The sequence below is a fragment of the Pseudophryne corroboree genome, chromosome 5 (assembly GCF_028390025.1).
Source record: "Pseudophryne corroboree isolate aPseCor3 chromosome 5, aPseCor3.hap2, whole genome shotgun sequence".
Lineage (NCBI taxonomy): Eukaryota > Metazoa > Chordata > Amphibia > Anura > Myobatrachidae > Pseudophryne > Pseudophryne corroboree.
The window spans coordinates 248498988-248512894 of NC_086448.1; the positions used below are offsets into that span (position 1 = coordinate 248498988).

The 13907-nt window shown below is 41.6% G+C and overlaps 1 protein-coding gene across 10 annotated transcripts in view; it reads left to right on the top strand.

Annotated features, from left to right (window-relative positions):
* The window catches only part of RARB (retinoic acid receptor beta), a 1402065-nt gene that overhangs the window by 1104192 nt on the left and 283966 nt on the right, over positions 1-13907 (top strand). For all 10 annotated transcript variants that reach the window (XM_063922235.1, XM_063922228.1, XM_063922231.1 and 7 more), the window contains one exon: positions 12330-12478. In XM_063922235.1, coding sequence (XP_063778305.1) covers positions 12330-12478 — 149 coding nt within the window. The remainder of the gene's footprint in view (positions 1-12329; positions 12479-13907) is intronic.

A 13907-nucleotide genomic window follows, 5' to 3' on the forward strand; every position in this document is an offset into this window, starting at 1 on the left:
TGCGCTCTCTGTAGTATACGGGAAGTCACTGATGCTCTCTGGAGATATGGGGGTCACGGATGCTGTCTGGGATACGGGGGGGTTACTGATGCTCTCTACGGTATACAGGGGTCACGGATGCTCTCTTTGGTATATGAGGGTTACTGATGCACTCTATAGTATACAGGTGTCTCTGATGCTCTCAGTGTATATGGGGGCACTAATGCTCTCTGTGGTATATTGTGGTTACTGATGCTTTCTGTGGCATACTGTATTGGGCTCACTGATGCTCTATATGGTATACGGTGCTTACTGATGCCCTCTGTGGTATACGGGGATCACAGATGCTGTCTGTGGTATACAGGGGATCACGTATGCTCTCTGTGATATATAGGGGTAACTGATGCTCTCTGCTGTATACGGGGTCACTGATGCTTTCTGGGATATATGGGGTCACTGATGCTCTCTGTAGTGTACGGGGGGGTCACTGATGTTATCTGGATATATGGGGGTCACTAATGCTGTCTGATATATGGGGGTCACTGATGCTGTCTGCAGTATTTGAGGGTCACTGATGCACTCTGTAGTATAAAAGTGTCACTGATGCTCTCTGTGGTATATGGGTGGTCATGGATGCTGTCTGTGGTATACGGGGATCACGGCTACTCTCCTGTATACAGGGTCAGTGATGCTGTCTGCTGTATACAGAGGTCAATGAGGCTCTTTGTGGTATATGGGGGGTCACTGATGCTCTCTGTGGTATACGCCGGGTCAAAGATGCTGTCTGTAGTATACAGGGGAACACGGATGCTGTCTGTAATATATGGGGGGTCATGGATGCTGTCTGTAGTATATGGGGTCACTGATGCTATCTAGTTATCTAGTCTAAGGTGAGGCTTCGCCCCTTGTTTTGGCACACGCTTAGGAGGCCCTGTTTTAGATTTGGGGCCTAAACTATATTTTTGCACCTGGGCTCACGTCACTAGTTCCGCCACCAATTTTAGATAGATAGATAGATAGATAGATAGATAGATAGATAGATAGATAGATAGATAGATAGATAGATGGCATAAGTTCCCATATCCATGTGTTTTTTTCTGGGGCTTTATTCCTCTGCATCCGGCAGGAGAAAGGAGATCCTTGAAGCTGCTGACTATCAGGGCTAATTGAATTAGCCCCTGGTGGTCAATTAGCTGCGGTGTTTTACCACAGCTAATTGAATTCCCCCCTGTAGCCTTAATCAGTTACCTCCAGTGATAGCTTCCCTTACTAAATATGTTTGTATTGTTAATGGAACAAATGTCTTATTATTTATTTGGTTCTTTTTTTGTATATATATTTTTTGTACCTTTTTTTCTACAAAATTATGTTTTTATATAGCAAAAGTAGCACTGGAATGCTAAGGCTGTATACACACTGTGTTCCCCCTTGTAGTCTTAATCAGTTACTTCTGGCGATAGCTTCCCCTACTAAATATGTTTGCATTGTTAATGGAACAAACGTCTTATTATTTATTTGGTTCTTTTTTGTATAGATATTTTTTGTACCTTTTTTTACTTTTTTTCTACAAAATTATGTTTTTATATAGCAAAAGTGGCACTGGAATGCTAAGGCTGTGTACATACAGCGCAATGCGCCGCACAGCCCGACATTGACTATACGACGGGACCGGAGCCCGGCCCCATCGATATAGTCATTGTTGGGGTGTCTGCACAGTCTATTTTTCCTTGCGATGCCGATCCCGCGAGACTGCACATCGGCATCAAAAGGATCATACATATGGTGCGATATGCACTATATTTTCTTACAATTTTGACTATATAGTCAAAATCAAAAGAAATATTGCACCGTGTGTACACAGCCTAAGCTGTTGCTGCCAGCCAACATTATCAGGAAGCTGAGCATCTCTTGCCTGCTGCAGTAAAGTTCTGTTGCTCATTGCAGTGCTAGAACATTTTTACTACCACTATATAGAGTCCGCTGGGCCATAGAGAGCTTGGCCGCACCCAGCTTCTTTTGAGTGGCGTGGCCTAATTGCTGGAGGCGTGGCAGTGGCAAACCTGGGACCCTCCAACAAGCCCTAGGCCAGGGGTAATAAGTACATTCCCTCCCTCAACGGCCCTGACCAAACCCACCGGCATTTTTTTCCAGCAGTCTGTCTGCTAGCACTAAATCCAAATGTATTTGCTTTTGACTAGCCTTTTGTTAGTGGTTTCAAATGCAAAAAATGCCTGTGTCAACTTTGTATTCAGTACACAGAATTTTTATTTGCATACCTAACAGAAGAACTTGTGAACATAACTTTTACGTTAATTTACGTTGTTGTTAATGATAAGAAACAAAGTATGGGATGATTAATGGACTATGGACCTCATTCAGTAAGGATTGCAAATTCGCCCAGCATGCTACCTGCCGCTCCCCATCTGCGACCACGTACTAATTGCGAACGCGCCGTGTGGTCACAGAAATTAGGGAAGCCTCCTCCTGGCTGCTACGGCAGGAGGTCCACCGCCATCTTTTTTGTCGGAGCGGCTGCGTGTGACGTCATGCAGCCGCCCCAATAATGCCCACACCGCACCCCCCGTTTGCACCACCACGCCTCCGTTTACCCGCCGCCCCAGTAACGCTAAGTCCTCGCCTTGGAAACGGAGCATTGCCGCCCCGCGAAACACCTCTGTCTGTCAATCAGGCAGACACGTTCATAATTACTGCGGGTCACCCACAGTAAATGCGGGCGCATGCGCAGGACAGGACCTGTGCATGTGCACGTGGGGTGAACAAACAAATTCCGGTTGGATCGCGTTTTGCGATCTATCCTGAATTAGCCCCTATGTTAGCTATTTTCTTCACCATTTAATTCCAGTCAATAAAATTATTTTTATTCTAATTAAAAGAAAGCCTTTATATCCTAATTATAAGAAAATACCTAAAATTCAGTTGCTTTGACTGAGAATAATAGAAAACAAATATGCCCATTTGAATTCAAGAATTACAAAATGTAAAACTTGGTTTGGTCATGAACGGGAAGAAGACCTGTTGGTGTTGAAGTCGTTAATTGTGCTCCATAAAGACCTAGGGGTACATTTACTAAGACAGGAGTTCTATTTAAGATGGGATGTTGCCCATAGCAACCAATCAGCTTCTACTTCTCATTTATCTAGCACTTTCTAGAAGATAATACCTGGTATCTGATTGGTTGCTATGGGCAACATCCCATCTTAAATAGAACTCCCATCTTAGTAAATTTACCCCCTTGTATCTAAACTGAAATGTCTTAAGCTACAAAGAATTGAGCTGTTCCTATTGAGTGTCACGTTTCAGTGTTCCCCCGGGTAGCATTAGGAAGCTATTCTTTTGGTATAGATGTGCGAAGGAATATGCTGAAAATAGTGCACATGACCGATAAATATTCTAATTTGATAACAACATAGTTTATTTTATATAACACCACAATAAAAATCCATCCATATGTAAATGGTTTATACTCAAAGGAATACTGTTACTCTTAATGCTTAATATGTGATTATGTTAATTGTCATTATTATAATGCAATCTTTATTTTGTATTTTTTTTTCTGAACCAGTGTTTGATATTAAAAGATTAGAAATATTGTAATTGTGTTATTCCACACTAAATCAACACAGGTTTCAAACTGACCATTTCAGATTGTACTGACATCTGGGATAATAAATGTTGTCATGGTGTAAAGAAAACCCCCAAATCTTAGGCTGATCAGTACACTTGTTTTGAAGTTATATGCGTTTAAAGCTGCAATTTTTTTTTTAACGAGTGATTTGTTATAATTGTAATAAAAAAGACAATATTTTTCCTGTTCACTACTTTAGAGGAATGCACGTTCTTCTTCAGGTGTGTTTGTGGATGAGATTTTACAGGCAGTGCCTGCTCCCACTTCTGCGCAGGTGCACAATCATAAGTGGAAAGATACTCCATGTGGAAAGACACTTTAATTGTGTTGAATACAATAGGCCCACTTTTTACATTTTTCCCTGGATCACTACAAGTGGTCCAGGGGCAGGATAGGTTTGGGTGGGCTATAAATAGACAAATATTTGTTGCTGTGTTTTTGAAGTGATCATCCAGAAATATTGCTGTCTCTTGTTGTTGAGAAAGTAAAATGCATTTCTATAAAGTTGTTGCGGTATAAGAATCTGATAATCATATGGACATTGTAGGCTTGTTTGGGATGTTAACCAGTTCACTGTGCTACCTACAGCATTGCAAGGCCCTTTGCCTTGAGCAGTCGTAGTAAAATGCCGCTCTGCTTCCATACCAAAATCATCTTTATGAGAGCATATGTTGGCAACATTTTCTTTTTTTGTTCTTGAATTGTGCAGCTGGCCCATCGGAGAAGTGAAAATTCTTTTTGGGTGCCTTTTTTTTATTTTCTTCAAAAGTTTGACTTTCCTTTAGAAGCATAGATAAATAACAACATAACTAAAATGTTCAGTTTTTGTTTTCCCCTTGTAATACACCACAAATGGGAGAATTGTAGCTTGAGCACTGGTCCAATGATAGCCGGGTGACTTAGACTTCTTCTTGTGAGTACAGTGTTGTGCCCAGTCTACTGTGTCTCTCCCTCCCAGCACCCATTCTCCAAGTTGCTGTTCCTCCCCGCTCCCAACACACAGTCTGATACTCCACTGTAATTAAACACTTCTCTTTCCAAGTGTGACACAAATGGTCCAGGGACAGGATAGGTTTGGGTGGGCTTAAATAAGTGATAAAGGGACTTCTTATCACTATTTAAAGCCCACCCAAACCTATCCTTTAGGAAATGTAAAAAGTGGGCCTATTCAACACAATTAAAGTGTCTTTGCACATGGAGTATCTTCCCACTTAAGTTTGTGCACCTGTGCAGAAATGGGAGTAGGCGTTCTCTGTAGAATCTCATCCCCAAACACACCTGAAGAGGAACGTGCATTCCTCTAATGTAGTAAACTGGAAAAAATATTGTTTTGTTGATTTTTCTATACAATTTCCATGAATCCCTAAAAAATGAAAACTCTTATAGCAAGTAATCCCATGAGGATCCAAAAATAAAACTTTGGGGATTTATTACAGTATGAATTTTTGTTTTAGATTTAAACATAAAAAGTACAAAAAAAAGTTTTTTTTTAATCTAAATTTTGATTTTGAAATGTTGAATTTTTCTTGAAACATACTGTTGTGTTATATATCATATGAACGCCCATAAAAAAAGGGTTTAAAATGACACCTTGCCCAACTCTCTAGCTCAATTAGGTGAGCTGCAAATGCAATTTAGAAAAAATGTTTATAGCAATTTTTTTGTCAAAGAATTGCAGCTTTGTCCCTCCCTGAGCTGGACTCTGAGGCCTGCCTATCGTTATGCTCTCCTTGGTCTGTTTTGGAACTTGAAGCGGCTATTGATGCTTTGCCTCGTGACAAAGCCCCAGGTGCTGATGGATTCCCCTCTGGTTTTTACAAAAGCTATAAGGCGGAGTTAGCCCCGGTTTTACTTTACTTCACGTTTTTAATGAGGCATCTGGTCGTGGGAGCTTTCCGAAGGAGATGTTGGAAGTGCAAATAGTTGCTATCCCCAAACCGGGTAAAGCCCCCACGTCCGTTCAAAATTTTCGTCCGATAGCATTGTCGAACACGGACGTTAAGTTATACACTAAGCTGATTGCTAACCGCCTTTGCCCCCTCTTACCTTCTCTTATATCCGCAGATCAGGTTGGCTTTGTGCCAGGCAGGCAGGCCCCGGACAACACTCGGAGAGTCCTCAACGTTATAGAATATTGTAACTTCTATAAATCTCCTTTATTAGTTCTGTCTTTAGACGCTGAAAAGGCGTTTGACAGACTGCATTGGGGATACCTAAAATCTGTCTTACTCAAATTTGGTTTTCGATGTAAATTATTGGATTCTATTTTTGCTCTGTATTTCCCTTCTGCAAAGGTCTTTGTGAACGGTTGTCTCTCCCGGGAGTTCGATATTTCAAATGGTACCAGGCAAGGGTGCCCTTTGTCGCCCCTTATGTTTGCTTGGCGATCGAGCCCCTGGCAGAGACTATCAGAATTTCTGCAGATGTGGCGGGACCTGAGATTGGTGGGCTTAATCATAAGATCAGCCTCTTTGCTGATGATATCCTGCTTTGCCTTCTCCACCCAGAAACTTCTCTCCCTGGTCTTCACTCTATCTTAGATATATACTCAAAAGTTTCTTAATATAAACTGAACACCTCTAAGACAGAAGCCCTTCCATTACTTATCTCACCGACATCACTTACCCTACTTAAAGACCAATATAGATATGCAGACGAGATCCATTAAATACTTAGGAGTGAACCTGACCTCCTTGACTGTAATTTTACGCACTTGCTAAGCTCTTTTGAGAGATTGATTAAAGAGTGACTGCTTCACAAAATTTATTGATTGGGGCATGTTGCTGCAGCCAAGATGGTTTTACTACCGAAACTTATGTACCTTTTTCGCGCCATTCCTCGCAATTTCCCTAAATCCTTTAGTACTAGAGCTAATGGAATTTTTTCTGAATTTATTTGGAAAGACCTCGTATAGGCAGGCATATTTTGATTCTACCTAAACTATCCGGAGGTGTTGCCTATTCTGACTTAGATTCCTACCACTCTGCTTACCTCCTCAGTCAGGCCCGTGACTGGTTTGCCTTTCAGTCCCATAAACCCTGGGTCATCATGGAAAGGTCCTTTTTGGGAACACCTGCGCTTACAGATCTATTTTTGCTCCCCGCACAGGCTATTCATTTGTGGACGGGCCCTGATGCCGCGATTAGATCCACATTACATATTTGACATTCAATCGTTTCGGCTGATAGTGCAATCGCATTACCAGCAGCTGGGCTTTCTATTCAGTCTATAGCCGGCTCTATTTTTAATTTCAGACTAGATTCCTGGGTCGAAGCGGGGATATCGAAGTTGAAGGATATCTTCGACGCAGACAGTTTAATTTCCTTTTCACAACTGTAATTACAATTCAATATTCCGAAACAGGATTTTTAAAAATATTTGCAACTGCGTCATTGGATATATACTTATGTGGATAAATAATGTATTCCCCTCCATTGCCCGTATTATTATCTGTTAGATTATCGTCTCCTGGTCATAGAGGTGGTATCTCCAAATGGTACCAATATATTGTTTTACTGAATAAGACGGGTAAATTGGCAGATCTCAAATTAAGTGGGAAAGAGACTTATATAGAGAGTTTTTGGAAGCTGAGTGGGATTCGAGTTTCATTAACGTGCTTTCAAATTTCTAAATGTTTGCAACATTCTGAAATGTTTTACAAGCTATGTCACAGAGCGTACTTCACGCCACGGCGGCAGCACCTTATCTGGCCCTCGGTATCTCAGTTATGCTGGAGAAACTGCGGTTGCGTCGGTACCATCTTTCATATTTTCTGGGTGTGCCCGGTTTTGAAGCCGCTGTGGACTGAGGTGTTCTCTCTTATAAATGATGTATTGGGAACAAACATTCCTGTTGACCCAGTTATTGCTTTGTTCCATTATACTAAGCACTGACTACTCAGTTGTGATAGTTACGTTCTCGGTCATATTTTAATCTCTACTAAAGCTACAATAGGGCAGTTATGGAAGTCTCAGTCGGTACCTTGTATACAGACAATTATTAATAAAACTCATAAGCACTTTGTATTTGAGACGTCCGGTAGCGAATACTCTGCATCGGCCTCCTCAATTCATATGAGATGGCTCAAGTGGGGCGAGTATCGAGAGAGACAAGGGCTTTCTACCATTTACAGTGACCCTATTGATTTGTCTATTTTGAATTCACTGAATTCTGAAAGGGCCCCTTAAGGACTCGTGCTATTTTATTTTTTTTATTTTTTTGTCTTGCTGCCTTCCCTGGGCATACACACCGTGCGTCTTCCATTGTCTCCCTACCCTCCATATTGTGTCTCTGTGTTCTATCTTCTATGCCCCCCCTTTTTAAGTTTCTTTTCCTTTTGAGTATACTTCACAATTTGTATATCTGAGATTATATGTATACAGCTAATGATTTGAATTCTGTGTCTTTTTCGCATTTGAATTTATGGTGCCTTACGGCTGTATGTTTGACTATTTTCTGTGCATTTGTAATCAATAAAAATGTAATACAGATTACTTATATATTATATATTATGTGTATATATAGATATATTATATATATAGATATATAATATAATATATATGTATATGTGTCATTATCTCAGTAGGGGAACCAAAAATGTGGGATTTTGAATTTTGGATAAGGGATACTCAACCTGTACTAAAAAAAAAATTGCAGCTCTAAAGTCTAAAGGCATAGAATACTACTACTACTACTACTACTAAAAATAATAATAATAATAATAATTTTATTTATATAGTGCTCTTTCTCCAACAGGACCCAATGCGCTTTACAGACATCAAAACAATGCACATAGGGGGTCATTCCGAGTTGTTCGCTCGTTGCTGATTTTCGCAATGGAGCGATTAAGGCAAAATGCGCATGCGCATGGTATGCAGTGCGCATGCGCTAAGTAATTTAGCTCAAAACTTAGTAGATTTACTCACGTCCGAACGAAGAATTTCCATTGTTGAAGTGATCGGCGTGTGATTGACAGGAAGTGGGTGTTTCTGGGCGGAAACTGACCGTTTTTTGGGAGTGTGCGGAAAAACGCAGACGTGCCAGGATAAAACGCGGGAGTGTCTGGAGAAACGGGGGAGTGGCTGTCCGAACGCAGGGGGGTTTGTGACGTCAAACCAGGAACGAAACGGGCTGAGCTGATCGCAGTATAGGAGTAAGTCTCGAGCTACTCAGAAACTGCTAAGAATTTTCTATTCGCAATTCTGCTAATCTTTCGTTTGCAATTCTGCTAAGCGAAGATACACTCCCATAGGGCGGCGGCCTAGCGTGTGCAATTCTGCTAAAAGCAGCTAGCGAGTGAACAACTCGGAATGAGGGCCATAGGGAGTAATTCTAAGTTGATCGCAGCAGGAATTTTGTTAGCAGTTGGGCAAAACCATGTGCACTGCAGGGGAGGCAGATTTAACATGTGCAGAGAGAGTTAGATTTGGGTGTGGTGTGTTCAATCTGCAATCTGATTTGCAGTGTAAAAATAAAGCAGCCAGTATTTACCCTGCACAGAAATAAAATAACTCACATTCCCTATCAATGCCAAATCATCCATGAAATGATGTACCACACTCTCATCTTTGTCCAGCCCTACTATATTGATTGTTGCCTATGTAATATAGAGGAAATGTGTCGCAACCTCCGTAGTGTGTGCTCTACCCACCAGTGCCATGTAAACAAGCCATGCATATTAGGTATATACAGGGCCGTTTCTTGGGGCAGGCGAGCAGTGCAACCGCACTGGGTGCCCGCCGCGGCACTAACTGTGGCTCCCTGCTTTCCCCTCCTCCCCTCAGGAGTTTTACGGAATGGCGCGGTTGCGTTGTTGCGTCACGACACAACCCCGTTACTCCGCGAAACTCTCCCCCCCGAGCGGAGTACAGAGGGGGATCCAAGTTAGGAAGAGGGAAAGGCCGGCGCGAGGAGCGACTGGTGAGGCGGGCCGAAGAGCTGTAATCGCCTCTGTAAGTATTCTCACTCTCTCAATGTGTAAAATGGGGACACCTGCCGCAATGTGTGAAATGGGGACTCTTGCCTGCCGCAGTGTGGGGATTTAATGTATCAAGGGCATTGCGGTGTGTGGCATAATATGGTGCAGGGGGCATTACTGTGTGGGGCTTAATATGGTAGAATTTTTTTTTCCTGTGGTGGTCGTGATCTGTTGGAGCAGGGTCAAAAACTGGATTGTGAGGTAGTCTTTTCAGACGAGGCCACACCCATTTAGATGAGGCCATGCCCCTTTGCCGGGGGGCGCGCGCAAGTTTTTTTTTTATCTAGGTGGGGGGGGGCACATTTTTTTATGTCATGGGGGGGCGCATTTTTAAATCTCGCACTGGGAGCCAAATTGGCTAGAAACAGCCCTGGGTATATATAATCCATAATGCTACCTCTATTGCCCAGTTTTAGTATTTATTCCTCTCCTGAGTTTGTAGTTGTAGTGGTGGTTGCTGAAGTTACACTAAGGGATAAATTTAGTCAGCAATAATCAGCTACTTTGGTTAATCGATTTTTAAACTGCAATAGTAATTAATGCTAAAAAAAAAAAAAGCCTGATTAGCAATTCTTTACTATTGCCTTTTAAATTCCATCAGGCAAAGCTACGGATCAGGGGGGTCATTCCGAGTTGATCGCTCGCTAGCTGGTTTTAGCAGCCGTGCAAACGCTATGCCGCCTCCCTCTGGGAGTGTATTTTAGCTTAGCAGAAGTGCAAACGAAAGGCTCGCACAGCGGCTACAAAAAATATTTTTTTGTGCAGTTTCAGAGTAGCTTCAGACCTACTCAGCGCTTGCGATGACTTCAGACTGTTCAGTTCCGTATTTGATGTCACAAACAGGCCCTGCGCTCGCCCAGCCACGTCTGCGTTTTTTCGAACACTCACTGAAAACGGTAATTTGACACCCAGAAATGCCCACTTCATGTCAATCACTCTGCGGCCAGCAGAGCGACTGAAAAGCTTTGCTAGACCTTGTATGAAACTACATCGGCCGTTGTGAAAGTACGTCGTGCGTGCGCATTGCGCCGCATACGCATGCGTCAAAGTGCCGGGGGTTTTTTTGCATCATTGCTGCGCAGTGAACATTTTCAGCTAGCGATCAACTCAGAATGACCCCCCATATCCGGATTTGAAAGGGCAGCACGGACGGTGTAATGGTTAGCATTACTGCCTCACAGCACTGAGGTCAGGGGTTTGATTCCCAACTGCAGTCTTTATATTCTCCCCGTGCTTGCGTGGGTTTCCTCCCAGTGCTCCAGTTTCCTCCCACACTCCAAAAATGTACTGGTAGGTTAATTGGTTCCCAACAAAAATTAACTTTAATGTGAAATGTGTGTGTGGTAGGGAATATAGATTGTAAACTCCCCTGGGGCAGGGACTGATGTGAATGGTCAAATTTTCTCTGTAAAAGTGCTACGGAATATGTGTGCACTATATAAATAACTGGTAATAATAAAGTCTAACAGATAGTAAATCTACCCCTAAGTGTGATGGTACCATTATACTCATAGAGATAGGAGTTCACATAGTTATACATATTTACTGTATATAGAAGGTGACTAGTTGGTTACGTCCTTGTGTTAGCTGTTCTTTGTTCTGTCCACTTACATGAAATAGAAATGAGTGTGATTGAAGTCTGCAATACAGGGTTGTAAGCGAATTCTAGTAATCGGGATTACTGCATGTGGATTTCCACTCATTTTTATTTAACTATTGTCAGGACTTATGGGTAACACTCATCTCTTAGTCCCTCTCATTGCTCTGGAGATGATTTTTGATAACAAGCAGCATAAAGCGAAGTGCATGGAATAAGTAATTTATACTGCAGGAAGACAGCTTTCCTTCCAGGCTGCACATCATGTCTCACATTCTTTTCACTGGCACCTTCCTGAGCAGACTGCAAGTCTGAAATTCAGAGCTGTCCGGACAAGAATTATTAAATCAATTCCACATTCGATTCCTTAAACTTGAAGTCCAGCTCCATTGAACCATTGAACAAGCAGCTGGATGGACAAGCTGCAGCATCTGCCCTATCAGCTGTGTTGAGAACAGTTTGGGGTAGACTGAGCACTTGCAACCATCTGTAGGAATTTATTCCTGGAATAACAATTGAAAACATAGGAGCTCTATCTTTTAGAGCTCCACAATTCTAATTTATTGAACATAAAGTAGTATAAATAGACATTGATTTTATTTTTGTTCTCATTTTAATGAATCCAGGTCACAGAAATCAATAAAAGTCTAATATAATAAAAATAACATATCAAAAACATCCATCAGTCTTTTTCCTGACACCAGTGGTCCTTATCCATCATTAGGCACGATTCAATTCGATGACCGTTGAATAGCGCCGGGAATTAGTTCCCAGAGCTTATCAGTACAGCGCAGTGGTAAGTCAGATAATGCCTGTTCTCCCGAACTAGGCAGGGTGTTTTGTTGTGAGAACAGGCATTCTCCGACTTAAGTGCCTAGCGCGACGCTGTTTCCGCCGTGCTAAGGGCAGAAATCAGCATCGCGCCGGCACTTTTGTCGGATTTCTCCTTGAACCCATTATTGGGTGTCACAGGACCCTGTATTGAATAGCCCCAGGAGCTAATTCACGGCGCTATTCAATTGTCATTGAATTGAATCGTACCCTTTGACTGTAGAAATATTTGCTGTATAATTTACTTGGTTTATACACATTTCATTAAAAGATATTGCTCTCTTTCTTTTTTTCTATAGCCATCGAAACACAAAGTACCAGTTCCGAGGAGCTGGTGCCGAGTCCTCCATCCCCTCCCCCTCCTCCTCGAGTTTACAAACCTTGTTTTGTGTGTCAGGACAAGTCATCTGGATATCACTATGGAGTCAGTGCATGCGAGGGGTGCAAGGTAAGTGTACAGGTCATCTGTTTCTATGGAAGTTTGCAACGAAACACTGCATACATAGACAAGCCATGTCACATAATATCTGTACCATTTTTAGGCATCTTTTATTTATTGTTTTGCTTTTTTAAATGGTCATTTACTAAGCACAGAATAAGTGCACTCGTGCATTTAGCTGTATATTTACTAAAGGTCGATTATGAGCGATTGTAATCGTCTTCAGATCAGTTAAATGCAATCTTGATGGATGCTGGCTTTCCAAGGCTAAAATACACATTTATTACATTAAAAAAATTCATATAAAAAATAATCTGTTCATAAATGTGTGTTTTAGCCCTGGAAGTCCAACATCGATCAAGATCAACTTTAATCGATCTGAAATCAATCAGAATCGATCTTTAGTAAATATAACCCGTAATGTCATGCAATGCAGTTATTGCGCCTCCAAACACATGCAAGATAACTCCTGGCTGGTGAGTACCAGGGAAATAAAACAAAGAATATGTTTAATAAAAGAAAATAGTGCCCCTAATGTTGTTTACCCTTCATAGGTTTTAGTTAATAGTAGTTGCCTAGAATAATTTTTCATTATTAGTAATAATCCGTATATATCATTTAACAGATGCTACCCCCCTAGTAAACGGAATATCTTTTAGCCAGCAGTATTATTTTGAATGTTAACTGCCGCCCAATATTTTGTATGGTGTAGTGGTTTTTGTGATTCATTACTTTCAGTCTTCTGATTTTTTCATTGTAATCTAGCGGTAGAATCTAAACCTAATAAAAGTGACACAGCCTGCTCCTGAGGAGCTCCCGATGCGGTATAGCAAATCATCTGTCAGAGCTGCTGTGGAACTACACATCCCAGCGTGGGGCACATTGGTCTACTTTTGAGCTCTAAATATATAAAGTGGGGAATAGTTTCTGATCTTTGTTCTGGTTTGCATTTAAATGAATAAAAGCCTTGCAGCTGGAATCCGCCAAGTCTATATTTCTGTGCAACTGTTCCCAGCCAAGTTCTATTTGGCTCCATTAGAGCTGCCACGAGCCTGTTCCTTACAAGTTTCGGGATAGCCTGTCTCATTTTCAAATCATTGCTGTGATCTTTAAAATCTGTAGTGTTACACATTTGTCTTTCTAAAGTTACATGGTTCCCTAATACTGAAAACAAATCATGGGAATGGACATGGATTAACAGGTAAAGGGTTCAGAAATAATAATAAACCGATGCATGAACGGCCAATGCTGTATAAAACGTACAGATGTGTTGTGGTATCTGTGACGTAGGTGGTCACCTACGCTGGTGTAGCTCTCTCTCAGTCCAGGTAGAATGCATTGTATTATAGGCATGATGTGTACATCTATGATAAGGTTTTGCGATCTGCTACATGGGTTACAGGCAAGGTTAATACATAAGCCATAGGTATAACATACA